The 18,718-nt window shown below is 36.9% G+C and overlaps 1 protein-coding gene across 1 annotated transcript in view; it reads right to left on the minus strand.

The window, feature by feature from the left end:
- Positions 1-5,470: 5,470 nt before the first annotated feature.
- The window catches only part of KCNT2 (potassium channel, subfamily T, member 2), a 154,945-nt gene continuing 141,697 nt past the window's right edge, over positions 5,471-18,718 (minus strand). Inside the window, exons 27-29 of the mRNA XM_010566383.1 lie at positions 13,503-13,803; positions 10,140-10,224; positions 5,471-5,956 (exon numbers count right to left, since the gene is read on the minus strand). Coding sequence (XP_010564685.1) covers positions 5,845-5,956; positions 10,140-10,224; positions 13,503-13,803 — 498 coding nt within the window. The 3' untranslated portion in view covers positions 5,471-5,844. The remainder of the gene's footprint in view (positions 5,957-10,139; positions 10,225-13,502; positions 13,804-18,718) is intronic.

Below are 18,718 nucleotides of genomic sequence, written 5' to 3' on the forward strand. Positions count from 1 at the left end.
TAAGCCTAGCTTAAGGGAACAAGGGCACAGAGATGTCCAAGGTGGGGTACAGGAGAAAACTTTTGAAGTAATGGATCTCAAGGAACCAGAGACTGCTGTAATTACTGTGGACAACAAGGCCATTGGAAATGGGAGTGCTTGGTATGACCCCCCCAAAAAAGCCTCCCAAAAGGACCCCTGAATCCTATGGTACAATCTTGCCCTGCTCTGTGTAACAGGGGCAGCTCCATTTCACCCAGGACTGACAGCAGGGACCTGCTGTGCAGTCACTATAGGAGCCTCTGAATATGAAATATTTTCCCCTTCTTATCAGAATTGGTCTTAAACCTTTTGATTAATGAACATAATTACAATTGTCTAATACATATAGGGGGCACTTTTTCTGCCTTATATCAGTATACTTACTCATCTGGACTCTCAAGACCTTTTTGCATTTACCTGGGGAAAGATGCAGCTAACGCGGACAAAGCTCCCACAGGGCTTCGCTGGGTCCTCCACTATTTTTCTAAAATTTTAGTAAAAGTTTTACAGGATGTTGTGTTTAAAAAATGGATCCGTTTTTGACACAATATGTTGATGATTTGTTAGTAGCCATGGACTCTTGTCTAGCTGACACCTGTACCTTACCTTAAGCAATGTCATAAGCTGAACCCTGCAACTCTACTCTCTTCACCTTCACACCACATCATGATTGTGCAGTAATAAACCTGTGAAGCTGTAAAAAAACCAAAAAACCCCTCCAGAATATTCTAATGGATGTGCCATTTCCAGATCCTGATCTTGAACTATGTGTAGGCAGGGCCTCATATTATCGGAACACTAACCAAGTTACAGGTTATTGAGTAACTAACAAAGATAAGGTAGTAGAGGCTTCTCCACTCAGTCTGAAGCTGAGTACACAAGCAGCAGGATTGACTGTGTTAACAAAGACTTGCCAGCTGTCCAAAGAAAAGACTATAAATATGTATACTGATTCTTTGTTTGCATTTGGAGTCTACCACACCACTGGATAGTTACAGAAGCAAGTTTATAACTTCTAGTGGGAGTAAATACTTAATTGTTAAAACCTATACAATTGCCAAAGAAACTAGCTATCGTTCATCAGCCAGCCGGTACTGGAGAAAGGACAAAAGAAATAGGAAATGATCTAGAGAAGTCTTACTATGATTAGTAATTGGTATTGTGGGTGTTAGTGATCAGTCAAATCATGTTGTACCTGAATGCTTTAAAGGTATAAGAACCTTATGTAGAACCACATTCAGGATGCCCCAATTTGGCTGGGACACCTCATGCACACAAATAACTATTTACTCTTTTAATTCTATAGTTTGCATCCTAGCCTCTCTCCCTGGTTGGCACGGGCCAGTTGTGAATTTTCGTAATGGTATACAGTCTGGATTTTACAGAACAAATAGAAAACTTTAGTTCATAGAAACTTCAAATGCTTGTTTTTAACTTTATGAAGCAGAAATATTTGCCTTTTTAAGCTTCTTGAGAGGCTGTGGGAGTTTATTCTTGTGTTGAATTACCATTACTGACAGCATTCTTGCATTAGTAGTATAGGCAATAATTAAGTATATAACAAAATCATAATTAATATTTTGGATTAACTTCACTAGACAACTGTAAGAAAAGTCTTGGTCATTTCTCGTAACTTAATATGAATTAATAACTCTTCTCCTGTCTCCCTGCAATGCATGCTCTGCATCAAGCACAATGAACAGTGGCTGAAAATTTGAAGTGCAGCTCTTTAGATGTTTATTCAATGTATGTCTGTTTCAAAGTGGGGTGGGCCATTTCTGATATAATATCAAGAATATGCAAGAACATTTTATGCAGATTACTTTATTTTATAAATTCTGCATTTATATCACTGCCTTGAAAAAGTATTTTTTATAACCTTGTACAACTTGATGTCACTACACAGTGCTGCTTGTTTTTTATTAATTCATTTCCAGACTGTAGTGACTGATTTCCCTCAGATATCAAGTGGAATTCAATGCAGCAAATGCATCATGCATCAGTGCTCCAAAATTACAGAATGGTTGCTGTCAGCCCTAGCTGCCTAGAAACTACAGTATTGTGTGTTACTTCTGGTGCACTTGATGTCACTTCAGCTTTCCTCCACTGCTGAAGCCTGAAATCTATTTGTTCTTAGGATTTTATTGGTGCATTGGTAAACAAAGATGTATAAGAAATATTCTGTAATATATATTTGTATACTTTGAAGTTGTTAAAGAGTAGTTGTAGCAGGAAGCTGTTTGTGGGAGGGAAAATACATATGCTGTGAAATAACTGTCCTTTTAATTTCCAAGTCAAAATGTCATGAAAACTTCACTAGCTCATTCTACTTGCAGGTTTTAAAACCTCAAACTCTATGCTTTTTACTTTGTATGTGAATTAATGCATGTTCTGGAATTGGAGTGAAATAGTGAAGTAAACACACTGCACTCCACTGAAACACTTTTTATGACTTTTTATTGCAGACTTAGGTAACACTTTTTCATAGGTAGGTCTCCCTTTGTTGGAGAATTCCTTTGTGAGAATGAAGTAATTATCTGCTATCACTTTCTTCACTGGGATTGTGGCTTTGGGTACCAAATTGCTTGGTATGTGTTAAGGTAGTGTTGGGGAAGATGGGCATCTTTGAGTTATTGGTAAAAGTGAGTCAGGAGGAAAAAATACAATCAATTAAGCACAGATTGAAATCATTCCTTTTTTCTTTTTTTTGCTTCTGACCTTTGACAACTGGTTAGGATTAGATCTCTTGCTTATGTTGGTGATCATAGCTCTAAATTTCTCTGTCTACTGAGTGAACTATGACCAGACAGAACTCCTAGAATCAGCAGGTGCAAATGACTGTTGAACAGAGAACTTCACCATTCCTTCTCCAGCACCGAGCACAGAGATGACTGTTCCTCTGTCTGGTCTCCAATCCAGCTAGATTTGTATTATGTTTCTGATAATCATGATGAGAAGAAAGCATGTGAACATAAGATCACGTGGAGGATGACCATTAAAGAATCGCCTCCCTGGCCACTGAAGAAATGTGCATACTGTCTCGCTCAGTGTTAATGTACAGGTGCTTTAGGATGGTTCTTGAAAGGTCTAAATCCCTCTAGAATGGGGTCTGTCTGTAAAGATATGCCAGAGGAAGCAAAGCTGTTCTGCTTTCAGCATGAAAGGCAGTATATTTTGAATAACAGAACTTTGTGGTTTATTATTCATGGGTTATTAGAACTTCTGCTTCATAAGAAGCTGTTGCTAGTTTTTATTACCTTGCTTGTCTTCCAGCAGATTTTGAAGACAACCAAGTATTTTGTTCAGGAAGATTGCCTTTCATTCATTTTAGAGACTGCAAGTGACTCCAGCTGTCTTTGTGTTTGCTTTAGCAAATCTTCTGGGGCTAAGGAGCAATTAGAAATGCATTAAGCCTGGAGAAATATCAGGTCATGCTAGATGCTACTATTCAACTCTAGCTGAGCAGCAATTCTGCTGAGTTGGGTGGGAAAATGGATACACCTGACTGCTTGTTTCTACTGCTTTACAGGCTGTTAAATGCGAGGCATCAAGTCCTAGCTATAGATCCTTGTGGCAGAGTCCTTAAATCTGTGGTGGGTACTATAGGCAGTGTAGAGGGAATGCCTGTTAACAGTGTGAGAATGACACTGATAGCAGAGTATCTAGCTTGCCAGCTGAAGAGTAGGCCTGTTTTTAGAATCCTGTCTGCCTACTTGAGACTCCATTATAAGGCCTTCAGTATGAAACAAAGGATCCTTCTGATATTTTGCAGTGAACATTTTTAAGAAACTCGTAGTTTTTTTGAACATATTTAACTGGAATACAGTCTTCTCACTGGACATTAAAAATAGGAAGTTATTCACACTGCACGGGCATTCTCTTCTGGGATAACTGCTATGACAGGTCTTGGGCAAGATCCTGTACCATATACTGTTTAAGAAAATTGTAGACTTCAGTCTGGGCAGCTGTTTCAGTTGTTTCTTTTTTTTCCACAGTGTCCAGAGGGAACATCTGAAATACTTTGTCTTTACCTGTGAATAACCTGATAAGTGACTAGCGTATGTGGAAAAACACTGAACAATAACGGACTCAATGCAGAATCACTGAAACCCTTCTGAACCATGATGCTACTTCAATATGTCAATATAAAAAAAATTGCTGAGAAACCCTACTTTCTAGTTATCTTTTTCTTTTAAAACTGGTACTCTTGGTCTTCTGATGGCTTCAGTCCACTCTGAGACCTCTGTGGCTTTTTTATAGTTGTGGCTTTAGGATTTCTGACTTAATAGGGAACAGATTAGTTAAGTTTTGGAAAAATTATAGAGGAAGAGAGGGACTAATAGCAGATTCGCTCATTCCTAATATGACTGTGACTTAACATCATTACAATGCTGATAAGCATACTCGCATCCATGAACTGTTCTGGGCAACTTGGTTTTTTATTTTTCAGAAATAAATTGTAGTTGTTCTACCAAATAATATAGAAGACAATATAGAAAATTTTGATTGAATTTGGTTATGTGTAGGACATCAAGGGAATTCAAAGAATAATCAGTTTTTTTCCATTGTAGTCTACCTTCCAAATTTCTTGTACCAGTTCTATATGGATAATTGTAACAGAGTTTTTACCTTAAGCATGTTCTTCCCCCTTTGTGACAGATGGCAAAGCAAGAATGTGATTTTTAGAAGATAATGTACAGGCACATTTAATGCTGTAGAAAGCCTGACCAATTGTTGCACTATTGTATGTGTAGACTGGAGATTCTGTAGCAGCTTCAGATGTTTCATACACTAGCAGATGCTTTCTTGTGCACTTAATGCCAAAACAGAGTCTTCAAATCCATGGTGCCTTTTCATATAACGTGGGATACGTAATTTCATAGGAAAATGTATCATATTTGGGTAATCTGAAAGACTGGGCATGTACATACTTTGTTCATGGAAGTGGGAAGGACTTGTGGTATGAATTGTTCCCTAGAGGAATGCTCTCACTTTTGTATCATTATCTATTCAGGCTTCTATTGACAAACTCACTACGGTTAAAATGTTTATATTTCATCTGAACTACCATTGTTTTCAGCTTCAAACAGATAGTACCTTCCCAGTTTTTGTAAATGTGGGGGGGGCTGCCTGTGTGAGATGATAGGGACTTTCCTCCAGGGGGGCTCCTCTGAGCTCATCTTTCAGTGGATATGCCTCAGACCTCAACCTCTATGGTGTGACAAGGCTGTGTCATTCAACCTGATGTGTGTAAACCCAGAGAACAAACACCCAAGTCCTGGAGGCTAAAATGGGACTGAAACTAGCCTGTTCTAATATAAACAGGTGATAGGTTGAGACTCAAAATTATTTCAAAGGCTGGATTCTTGACACGCAAAGCCTCACTGGCATCTTTAAGTAATAACATATTTTCTGCTACAAATTATGCATGGTCTCTCTACAGGTATTGGATAACCTTTACTGATGTAGGTCAAAAGCTTAGTCGCTGACATGCTGTCACCTTGATAAATATGCCTAGAAGCATCCAAGCAAAACACATGATGGAATCTGTCACTTTTTAAATCATTTGTTCATATTGGTTAAATAGTAATAGGTGTCATAATTCTCTTAAACTGACAAAGTTCAACTACCATACTGAACAGGCCACAAGCCTGACAGTCCCTTAAATCAGAGTTTCTAGACACCACATTTCTAAATTTGGTCACTTACCCACTGTCACTTTGTTTCCAAAATCTGAATAAAATGTACCACTCAGTTTTCAAAATGGTTAGTGGAAACAACATGTGTATAAAATTGTCTCTTAATTTTGTGTTGAGTTACATATCAAAGTTGTGTTTCCTCCCTGGTGTCTTGTCCCACTGTATTGCAGAAGCTGTCTTTTCGGTTGGGTGCACTATTTGGAACATAAGCCAATGGATCAGGTCGGATCAAATATCTATAAAAAGAAATTATGATTCTTATTAAAAAGACATCGTGTGAGCAACTATAAAATAAATGCATACAGTTGTAATGTTGAAAAGATCTGAAGAAGACTGAGAGACTTATTTTGAAGGTGCTTAGTCTAGTTTCTGTTGGGTAACTTGGACACCTGGGTAACATAATCTACTTTAGATGTTAATAATAAAGCTTTTCACATTTTGTCTGCCTAGACATTATCTGTATCTACTATGCACAGCTAAACCTTAATTTTGACTGAGAGCTCCTTTGCCAGTAACTCTGTATTTCTTTATGCATCTCCTTTATTCATTATGCCTTAAAGAAGGGACAAGCAGTCCACAGCATCATTTCTAAAATAATTTTGTGAGAAAACAATGGATAATTCTTATCACTGTGCTCAATAAAATAAAAAGCCTGATGTTGACAATCTTGGTGTAGGCTGACAGTCTGGAGATAGACCCTTATTCTAAGAACTTTGAAGTAGATCTAGTTTGAGATGTTTAAAATAACTGCTTTTCTTAGGATAAGAATGGAAGAGCTTCCCATTAATTTCTAAGTGTAAATTCCACACTGTTTTGTCAGCTATCTCAAGTGACAAACTATCGGATCTGAGACAGCTTTTGGCACTGATGCAGTACAGCTTATGCTGCAGAACTAACATTTCAGTGTTCTGAGCTATCAATCAGCGCTTTCCAGCACCACTATGCTCCTAAAGAGCAGCCATGCAACTAGATTCAATCCCGGTATCTTAAACTTGTCCAAAGATGAGCAGTACTGTTGAAGCCACTGGAAATTTTATTTCAAACCCTGTTTTTTACTTTTCTTTTTTTTTCCCCCTCCCAAAGAAAGAAAAATGAAATGCAGGAAAATTAAATGTGAAAGAATCCTTTCTCTCATATCCTCAGAAGTCTTGGTTGCACATGTCTGTCCATCTTCTCCTTGTCAGCCAAATGAAAAATGCTTAAATATCCCAATAGAGATTGTGAGCATGCTGTGTGGTGCTTATAAAGATTTGCTGTGTTACTTTGCAGTGGCCCTGAAGAAAGTTTCTGTTTTTACAGGCCATGAACTTCTACTATTCAGTATAATGAGTATGTTTTGCCCCAGACTTAATTAAAACACCCTGAAAAATTCTCCAACAAAATGCAAAACGGAAAATCCTGATTAACTGAACTAATATGTTCTGTAAGTGTATGAGCAATCACTGTCATATTTCCCACACAACTGCTGTTATCTGTTTTCAGCTCACCTAGTAACAGACCATTCATGGCTCCTCAAAGCACAGGCTTCTGAGTCTGTGGGAAGAGAATCACCTGTTCTCCAATACTTGGAACTACTGTCTGCCTCTGTTATTTTGTTAAAGTTTCTCCTTCTGCCAGGGCTAAAGTAGAATAGCAGCATTTTCTCTCTTTGAGTTTGTTGCTACAAATACCTGAACTTACTTGTGTAAGAAAACAGGTGACTTAAATATGGGATTAAAAAAATATACTTGTACTGTTCTTATCTAGATCGTGTTCTCATGGTATCTATTTGTAAAGTCAGACTTACTACCCTCTATTTATAACATCCGTTACCTATGTTTACTCCAGAACAACCTATTTGTTTTGCTCATCCAGCCAATGAAACCAATGAGTAGTGGAAGAGTCTGTTCTATTCTGTTCATCAAATCCGAATGAAGCATGTTTAAAGACACACACACAAAAAAATCTTACTTTTCTTGCTTGATTATTTTTTAAATAGTTTTTTTGGATTTGGTGGGAAAATTCAGGTGTTTCTGTATTTACTTTTTTTTTTTTTTTAGAGTAAACTAAACAAAAGACTTGTACCTGAAATACGTAATTGACAAGTTCTACATCAAAAATAATTCTGTAGTAAGCAGATCACAGCATTCCTTAAGTAAAAATGAACAAAGACTTTTATAGTGATAAACCAATACAGAAAAAGAAAATCATGCTCTGCTTAGGGTCAAAATTTTAAATGTTTTGGTACAAAAATCTCATGGCTATAGAATGAAAATGCTGCTATTCAGTACCTGCTTCTTAAGGCAAATAGGCTAGATGGAATATGGAGTTACTAAGGCAAAGTCTGAACATACTACTTGAAGTGTAAGTGCTTTTGTTTTTAATTGTTCAATACAGACAGTGAGATCGTTGTCCTTTAAGCTCCATCAGGTCAAGATGCTAAACATTAGCTTGCAAAGCTAATGCAAAGACTAACAAGAGCTTGTTGAGCAACCAATAGCTGTGAACTTGGCTTTTAGAGATAGGTTGCACCCAAAGCAGTAAAAATTTCCTCATATGCTGGTTCAGGGTTGTATTTTGTCTAATATACCCACAATAAATTACAAATGTAATAGGATCATAGTGAATGCAAAAGACTTAAAGTTCTATAAGCATCAGAAACCAGAGAATGAAGGTTGTATCTATAGGACTAAATGTGAATACATGTTTTGGCTTCTGTCATAGATATGCACATAAATACATGGTTTGGATAAGAATAAGCCACATTGGCATAAAAGTGCTGCATAAGAAGTGTGATGAAAGAGTAATCAGCTGGAGGAAGTCTGCGAAATATATTGAGAAGGGGAGAATTAAAATATAGTAAGACTAGCCTTCCAGCTCATCAGCAGGAAGGGCAAATAGAAAAAGCTTTTCGCCCACTCTGGGATTTGTGATGAAGACAACTGTAGAAAGAGGACAACCTCTTCTTCCTTGCCTTTCCACTAACAATCCTCCATTGCATGAGGGTGGACTGGCTGCTTAGTCAATAGAACTATAATCAGATAGAGTAATGATCTGGGTTATTGAAGCATTAACCGTTATCCAGATACAAGGATCACGTTCCTTGGGTCAGGTTTTTTAAAAAAAAAAAAAAATTAAAAAAAATAAAAATCTGAGCCTATGCTGAGACACAGGCCCACTCATTAAGCATCAGAAAATGAACATGTATCAAGCTAGGTAACAGTATGTGCATTTACAGGCTAAATACGTGTAGGTAACACACTACAAATTCAGTACCACTGCAAAATTATGCAATATGGGATTCTCAAGTACCTTTGTTTTTGCAAAGAAAGAAAACTGGAATGCAGGATACCTAGTCCACCTAGATAGACTAGGTAACAGCATGTGAATTTACAGGTGAAATATTAGTACACATCATACTGTGGAGTTCCACAACAATGGAAATAGTACTCCAAATAATTTCAACAAATTTTATGATAATTGTCTTTGCTGTTTGATACAGATAATATTATGCTGTGTTTTTCATATACTACAGTGCTACAAAGCACTATGATGATTTTGGTTTAGTATCAGGAGGGCTAATACTTCAAACAATTTTCCTCCTTGTGAGCAAGCAGTGAGGTGGGTCAGCACTGATGTGGAGGAGCTTGCACAACTGGGCTATGTGGTTTCTTTCCTGTGGAGCAGATGGGGCGTGTTAGTATAGCAAGGCAGAGGCAGGAGAGGCTAGAGACAGAAACAGCTCAGGACCTGAATGCAGCAATCACATCAGACTTCAGTATGAGACAATGCCAGGTAAGTATCTAAAATTCTTGACATAAAAAACTTTCTAGACAGTTCAAATTTGTGTTTGCTCTTTTCTCTTTTTTTTTTTCATGTAGTCTGCAAAATTCCTGATATGCAAGTGAAAAAACTTCCTGTATTAAGGTCCTGCCATTTGTATTTGAATTATCTTAAGCATGAATATCACATGATGTTCAGGGGAAGACTGCTGTTTGCTTTAATGATCTTTGAATCCATGTAATAAAATCCCATTTGAAAACACTGATTTTGAAGGGTTGATCTTTCTGTTAAGACTGGGTAGCTAAAATATAAGCAAGAATTTAATGAGAATATTAATTCTATGAAGCTACCCAGCAGACTTGGTTGGATTATTTTTTTAAATACACAGAGTAAGAGGAGGATGAGGGAATACGGAAGTAAGAGCATCACTAACATATGTATTACGTATTTATATGTGTGTTTTAAATATATACATATATGTATACTTAGGTGTCTATTTAAATAGAAGTCTCCATATTAATCTTTATTTTTTCCAGGTGCATGGGAAAGTTTGGAGTTCTTTTCCAGCAGAAAGATAATAAAATAAATTCATGCAGGAAGTACAAACAAGAAATTTTGCAGGTCTTGTAAATAATTTTTTTGTGTGCTTTAACTTACACTATATCATTCAGCTCTAATCTTGTATCTGGAGAAGGATTGATCAGGATGTAAGAAAGGGTGTTCTGATGATCATTCATTTCATCTAGAGGACAAAAAAAACCCCATACCAAATTAATTATATTTACAAACAAGTCGTGAAAAGTATGTTTTCTGACAAACTAATTTGATAAAAGATCATCTTTGGTTCATAGAGCTGTCAAAAAGTGTCAGGTGTCAAAGTGATTTCAAATGTTTAGCAACTTCTTTTCAACTGTACTTGAATTGGAACTATCTGACGTAACATCTTTTGAGTTATCAGGTCTCAAAATACCGTTTTCTTTCTGAAAGCTCTATAAGTATTCTTTTGCATTTTTTCAGTCATAGCAGTTCTGAATGCAACCCAATTTTAGTGTAATTTACCAATCTGTTATGTGGCTTATGTTAGTATGTGGGAAGCAGGGAATTCCATCCTCAGTTGGCATTAAGTTCAAGTGATAAGCAAGGTTAAATGCAGGTGTATGGCATTCTCATCCTCTTCCAGATTTGGTCAATATAAACCTTTTTTCCCTTTTCATATTTATATAGTAAGCATTTTCCTTTTATCACCTGTGCCAATGGGTTAAAATGTGAATGCTGTATAAATGGAAATTGGTATTTCTGTCTTGCATTTTTAACTATTCTTCTAATAGTATGTTGCAATTGAAGGCTGACAAAAAATCCTTTTTTAAGGTTTTTGCCTAGTTGAATCTCGTTACACTTTTGTAGCTGTCATTGCAGTATCTTCTGTATAGCTTTCTCTTGGTACACTTCCTGTGGTGCTGCAGTGAGACTAGGTTTAATTTGATAGGACTAAAAAGGAAAGGCATTGCTTCTGTGTTAATTGCTCTCTTTAGCATTTTAGGGAAAATTATTTGAAAGACAACAGCCCCATTCTAGTTTCAATGCAATTCCTAAATCTTTTGTTAATTAAGTATTCTTGATATATTGTCTGTAGGTTGAAAATCACTATATTGTGTATTTTCTAGTATGTGTCATTTTTCTACATGCTTGTATCATGTATTTGCACCACCGTAAGTACTTCTGTCTAGAAAACAATTAGATAAGCTCACACAGACTCTTAGTATAGATGCAATTACACAGCTAAAATGGTGTTTTACAATAAAGCTTACTTCTGTAAAGTGAAACTGATGCAAAAGTTATATAAGCACCTGCACCAGCATACTAACATGACATCTCTGCTAGAGGATAACATAGTCAAAACTGTGTTGTGTCTCAGTTGGCTTAAATGAATTCACACTTAATTGAATTTTAATTTGGAGGTCTTGGGGGTTATTAGGTTATCAATGTAAAATGGACACTGAAGATGTGAAATTGGATTTAGACATCATCCCCATACATGGAGATACATAAGCAGCTGTGATTTTTGTTTCCTGGTTTGGGGTTTTTTTTTCATTATTCCCCAAACATGGAGAGAGAGAGTACCAAGGAGTATGTTTACTTCAGTAGGGAGCTAACTGGCATGATTGATTCCTGCTAGAAAAGGGAGATTTAAAAGTTTCTATTCCATGTTTAATATGTGGTCAGATGAGTGCGGAGTGAGCTAGCTCTGAAGAGGGGTGAAAGGCTTCAGGAATTTCTTTCTGAATGGAAGGGAGTGTGGAGAGATGGCAATGGGAATGTGACAACCCAGTTTGGCAGCTGACTGCCTATGTAAAACTGGTTTGTGGTTTTTTTGGCATATTTTTCAGAATGTGGGTGTTCCTGGGGTTGTAAAAGTAGAAGCTTTCTTTATAATGAGGTGCATCTATAAGAAAATAGGGAAGCGATCGTGAAAATGTATAAATCAGAATCAGGGCAGATAACTGTAATCAGGTGAAGCATTTACCTATCAAGATTTCACTGTTCTGCAGATGGTATATAATCTTTCTAAATTCAAATAATGAAATGAACATTTACTGTTGGCTTTTAACTAGGATTTTAAAAGCAGGAACACAACAAAGTTTTCTTGTTACTAGTATAAATGTGAATTAAATTTACAAAACTTCTTTGTGGTTGATCAAATGTTATTGTGGCCTGTGTCACTCCTGGAAAATATTTAGTCCTGAATCTTCCTGCAGAGAGTCATATAGTATCCACAAAGAAAGCAGGAATAGTAATTATCTAGCTGAAATATGGGATAAAGAGCTTGTATTTACGTATCTAATTTGTAAAGATTGAGCAAAAATATAACCATGTATTCTGCAGTAGCCTTCTCTCACAATTAAGTTCATTTTATAACAGTAACAACAATAAGAACTACTGTTGGGTAGTATATTGCTATTGGTGTCAAAAGATGTTTTGACTCTGCATTAAGAACGTGTGTACTTAAAATGGATAAATAAAAATATCCATTCTGCAGGAAATAGCACATTTACCTTCAGTTAATGGATATTTTAGGGATAAGTCAAATTTAAAAATAATTGTGTTGAAAAATGAAGAGTAACACATTTGTGAAACAGTACATTTTGGATTCTTCAAATGAAAATTGAGTACGGGAACCCCAGTGTTGGTGCTTCTGAAGCAGAAAGTACTAAATTCCAGATTGGACCTACTATGCAGTCAAATGTTGGGATCTAGAAATTCTTGGTATTTCTAGGAAAACTAGAAGCCATAGTTCTGGGGGTTTCCACACAACATGCTACAGAGCCAAGGTTGTAGAAAGGCACCCCAGGCAGCTGTGGTGCATATATTAAAAAGAGTATTACAGAGCTCTTGTCAATAGCTTTAAAAAAACCCCTATCAACCAACAGAAAAACCCAAAACAAAACCAAAAAAACACCCCAAAAAATCCCAAACAAAAAAGGAACCCATCATCAGCCTTGCTGGAGAAGGACGTGATGGATAAAAATGGCTTCTAAAGACCTAGTGAAACATGTTTCATAAAAATTACTTTAATGTGACACCTTGGCATTAATTCTAAAAATTGCAGGGAAAATGCAATATCCTTCACATAAACAACTCCCCACCTTGACATATGAGTGAACTTCACAACAGTTCTGTCTTCATCTATGTTTCAACAAGTTTGTGGAAATAGGGCACAGATGTTCAGTGACAGGGGAATGTTTATATATTCTGCATAAACATGTATGTGCTAAATACAAATCTGACTGACATGCTGCCTTCTAAGCTTTCCATCTGAAAATAGGAATGGGTGATAATAGAACTGATTAAAAACACTCTAGCAAGTTTCTCTCAGTAAAAAACCAAAACAAACCCCCAAACCAACAAACCAAAACCATTATCATAAACTTAATTATTTTGTTTATGGCACCCTCAGTCCTTAAAAATAAGTTCATCTTGCATAATACTGATGTTTTTACTAAACTATTATAGTAATCATACCATATCCTGCTGGAGAAAGGCCCAGATGCTTCATTCTGTTTTTCACAAGTTCAGCAAGCTCCTGCCTTTCTGACCTCCTGTAAAGGTTCATTCGCTGCTGGTTTATCTTCTCAGTTGTTTTACCAGAGTGTCTTGGTACTCTTCTGCTCAGCCGTCGGGCCCACTGCATGCTTTTTCGTCGTAACAAGGGATGATCAGACTGATCACTAGATGTTGAGTTACGATGACTACTACGATAACTAATCTGTTCTTTGGTGTCTTTCGTGTCTTCCCATTCTTCCACACTGATAGAGATTTGAGACTTGAAAGGAAAATGACAAGAGAGATTAAGGGCTTTAAAAAAATGGAAGCAGAGTAAGGTGTTCTCTTTTCAACAGTGTAGCTGGACATGTATTTTGGCTGCAGTGGAGCTGAGGGGATTCAGCTGTTTGTACTTAGCAAGTGTTCCTGAATTGGGCACCTTTTACTAGACTTTTACTTTTTATGTAAAAAGCTCATTTATGTTATAAATGCATTTCTCAAGGGCAAAAGCAGTTAAGCTTTATTTAGTGCCTGATTCTATTTTGATTCTGAGAGAAATAACTCTAGCCTTCTGATACTGCCTTTCCTGAATCTACAAATCTGTTCTGAATGACTTCTCCGCTATCTTCAAAGTCTGCATATTTTCAGAAATTCAAGTTCTGTAACTGCTTTTTAGATATATGTTGTGGATTCATTAAGTAATAGTTCAACTTTGGCTGCATTGTTTTGAGTACCCTTTTAAGACCACAGGTGGACCGGGCCTGTTACGTGTGTCTCCAACTCCTCGGCATTTTTGACTTTCCAGCACAGAATGCCTGGAATGCCCCTGTGTCTGCATGCTGTAGCCTTCAGTGTGATTCAGGGCACCTCTTACAAACGAGGTAATTCATTCCTACCTTAAAGGATAGTGATGTTGCTTCTTCACTCATATCATAACAAACACCCCCAGACTTAAGAGCCAAAATCTGGCTCTCTGTCGCTGTCTCTTCTTCATGCCACCTAACTATGACCAATAGTATACACATACAGCAGTACTGAAATAACTCAAGTGGATGGGCTACATGTGCAGTTCTAACATACAAAAAGATCATAGGGAATAGAAGAGGAAACATTTCAAAAGAGAACTTCAAAATTGTTTTAATGTCTATTTTACATTTAACTAATACTTTTAGCTTCTAGTGTCAAAACTACTTCCTTATAATCCTGAGTTATTGTTGTGATCTTTGAAACATGTCTTTTATTGACATTGAAATAGTGAAGCCCTCGCTGGTATCAGTGCAGTCATATTACCAAGTTACTGGTGACTGATTTCAGTGTGTTGAGTATTTAAAATAAATAAATGAAGTATAAACCATTTGTATGAATCCCCAAGAACAGAAAGAGTTCACAATACGCTGGAAGTGATCAGTGCATAAAGCAAATTTAACTGAAGAACTACTGAGGTTCTAAAGGCCTTTTCCCATTAACAGAAAATCTGAAAGCAAGATTCTGTTGACCTCATCAGTGTTGAATATAACCTTTCTTTAAGAGACTCGCCACCCTGTCCCACACGGAATCTGTAAGGTTCCTGGAGTCCATAAAATAATATTTAATATGAGTAAGTCTGACAATGTGAGAAAGGTACTGATTTTTTTTTTCCTTTTGCACAGAATAGCTTTTATCTGTGTAAAAAAAAAAAAAAAAAAAAAAAATCCAAACCCCAACCAATCAAACAAAAAAACCCACAACCAAACAAAACCCAAAACAACGAAAACCAATAATTAAAAAGAGCACTAAATATGCTTATGTTGTAGCACTTCAAGTAAAATCACATTTTTAATATTCTAGACTAGGATCTTGCAATAAGCCTTATGCAAAGACCCACTGATTTATTGAGGCTCTTCAGGTTAGTCTGCAATAGAAAGGGGTTGGGGTTTTTTTTGAAAATTATGTGATTTTTGAAGGGTTGTTACTGACTTAGCTGATGTTATTTTGGGTAGGGCATAAAAGAGAAACCTGAATCCCTGTGTAGAGGAATGCTATTTGATTTTGTTCTTCTTGTGTGTTATTTTAAATTGACATTTTGGGTTTGCATGCATTTTACAGTAAGGATTAAGGTAGGCAAAGTACAATCCATATGATAAGGTGCTACTTATGGATAGGAAGGGTCTATTTGGTGTGAACAAATCTGACACAAACTGCGTATAAAGGATGGTCTTGTTTTGCCTTTCTTCCTGTTTGCATTGGTAGCTTTCCTTGTCCAACTCTTGATAAAACGGCCATCTGGACTTGCTGGCAGTAGTGTTGGAAAGGCAGAGATCAATCATCCTAATTATTACAGGAGGGTAAGTCACATTTTTTGAGCCAGAGATTAATCAGGAGAGGCCAAGTAAAAGAACAAGTCCTCTGATTCTGTGAATCTGTAAATCCTTAGCTTGAACTTTCCAAACACTGGGATAGGTGACTTGAAACCATAAATGAAGATGATAAAGTTAAATACTTGCTTAGGTCCCTTCAGCTTTTACGGTGCCTGTTGAGAAAGGTGTGCAGAATGACCCTTCACTGTATGCAGGAGGAAAAAAATTAAACCGTTTAAAGACAAAGCAAAGCCAAAGAAACCCAAACCCTCTTTCAAAGGCAGCACAAAAGTGTGCCTGCCGGTGGCAGCTGTTTAATACATAGAAGATAAAAGCCCAGTGCAGAGTATTTCTGTGTCCCTCTCTGTTTTAATCAGTCTCAAACTTCCTTTAAAAATACTTTCATAACTACTATTAATTTATTTTGAGGTTTGGTTGCTTTAATTTCTTTTCATTTAATTTCCTTTTTGCAAAGCTTGTAAACCTGCTGTATGAGAAGCATAATTGATGATATGGTGTCACTATAGAGTAGTAATTGATTATCTTATGTTTTATGAAGTATATATATTTTTTTTGAGTTTCCATAAAATAGAAACATGGTGAAATCTCTGGAAAATACCAAGTTGCATGTTAAGTCTTTACATAATCACTGCTGCTTCTACTGGGGAAAAATCTGTATGTCACACATTAAATGAAGAAACATTTGCCTTTAAACCTTTTCTTTTTTTTTTTTTTTACGTTTCATGGTTGGGGTTTTTTGTGTTTTCTTTTTTTGTTTGTGTTTTCTTTTTTTGTTTGTGTTTTCTTTTTTTGTTTGTGTTTTCTTTTTTTGTTTGTGTTTTCTTTTTTTGGGGGTTGTTTTTTTCTTTTTTTGTTTTTAAAGGCAGGTTCCTATCTCAAGTATCAGACTGTGTGCCCAAATGGGTGTGATGGCTCACTTGTGCTGCTGGACATCTGTGACCCACAGGGGTTTTTCCACTTGAGCAAGGTGCTCTAATAGGATGTTTCACACCCTTATTTAAACACTAGCTTAGGTTGGCCAACATGTGGCAGGAACAGGAGTGTAGTCATGAACACATTAGTGTCTTGAGATATTTGAGATGGTTAGGGTGGCTGTGAGCACGGTGGTAACAGCACTACAATACCAAACATCAGTTAGTTTCTTGGATCTTTATTCCCTTGCCTTGCTGCTCCCTGCAAGCTAAGCATGTAAAATATGAAACAGTTTTAATGTGCAGATTCATCTATTCTGTTCTTACGCAATGCCTTATTTTTATCTAACTACAAGTTTTATGTTAAAGTAAATTTACTGCTCTGTATACCCATAGCCCTTAATTGCATCTAGGGTTCTAGGAATGCTTTTCTGCTCCAACAGCTGTCTGAACCATTGTTAAGTACAGGTACATATTCATTTTATGATAAACTTGGGGATTTTTGTCCATTAGCATTTAAGGTATTTAGGATCAAGGCTTTCACCAGACTGTAAAGATGATCTGTTATCTTCAGAATTCAATAGGGACAGGCCCAACAGGGACTAAATTCCACCGGGCTTTTTTGAAAGTCCCAGTCTGTCAACTTTTAGATTTTTAATACGATGTTTGTGTCCAGAACAACGTTGCTTTCAGCTTTATTTACTCAAGGATGATCTATTGCATAGTTCCATTTCCTATAAGGATTTTACTCCCAGGGTTTAACCCAGTGTACTCTTTTTGGCTGGGATAGAGTTAAATTTCTTCATAGTAGCTACTATGGAGCTATGTTTTGGATTTGTGCTGAAAACAGTGTTGATAACACAGGGATGTTTCAGTCATTGCTGAGCAGTGTTTACACAGAGTCAAGGTCTTTTCTGCTTCTCACCCCACCCCACCAGCAAGGAGGCTGGGGGGGCACAAGAAGCTGGGAGGGGACACAGCTGGGACAGCTGACCCCAACTGGCCAAAGGGATATTCCAGACCATACGGTGCTGTGTTCAGCAATCAAAGCTGGAGGAAGATGAAGGAATGGGGGCACTTGAGGAGTTATGGCATTTATCTTCCCAAGTATGCGTGATGGAGACCTGCTTTCCTGGAGATGGCTGAACACCTGCCTGCCGATGGGAAGTGGTGAATGAATTCCTTGTTTTCTTTGCTTGCATGTGTGGCTTTTGCTTTACCTATTAAACTGTCTTTATCTCAATTCACAAGTTGTCTCACTTTTACTGTTCTGATTCTCTCCCCTATCCCGCCATGGGGGGGGGAATGAGCGAGCAGCTGTGTGATGCTTACTGCCTACCGGGCTTAAACCACGACACCCATAAACAGGCAGACAATAAGCAAATACTTGTGAAGCCATTTCTCCTGACTGACAAAGGAAAGGGAAAAAAGAAAACAAAAGACAATTTAAACAGAGGTGAATCTAAAGAGACAAACATGGACTGTTTAACAGGAACCACAGAAAATCAGCTACACAGGTAGTAAGGAAGACTTCATATCTGTGGGTGTTTTTTTTTTTAATGAAATGGAAATGGCTTGAGTCATAGGTGCAGGTCATTGAGAATCAGGCTAGATTTGCTTGTTATTTAGTAACTAGATCACTGAAAACTTTCTTTTTAAAGGCATTATATTTATCTGTCAGAGTGAAGTGAGGGCTTCCGATTTGCATAGTACAAAAAGGAGCTGTCAAAGGAGAAATCATACATATAGAAATATTAATGTTGGCATATTTTGTTCTTGTGCCTCAGGTGTGTGCAATACAAACTAAATTTTAGATCTCTGTTTAAACTCAAATTGATATACTCATTGGAGGTTCTCTGAGTTAGAAACCTTCAAACAATTCCTGAGAAAAAAAGCAATTTACATTTCTCTAACCTCCATCTGAAGA

Source organism: Haliaeetus leucocephalus, unplaced genomic scaffold, assembly GCF_000737465.1.
Source record: "Haliaeetus leucocephalus isolate CR32 unplaced genomic scaffold, Haliaeetus_leucocephalus-4.0 Scaffold208, whole genome shotgun sequence".
NCBI classification, from domain to species: domain Eukaryota; kingdom Metazoa; phylum Chordata; class Aves; order Accipitriformes; family Accipitridae; genus Haliaeetus; species Haliaeetus leucocephalus.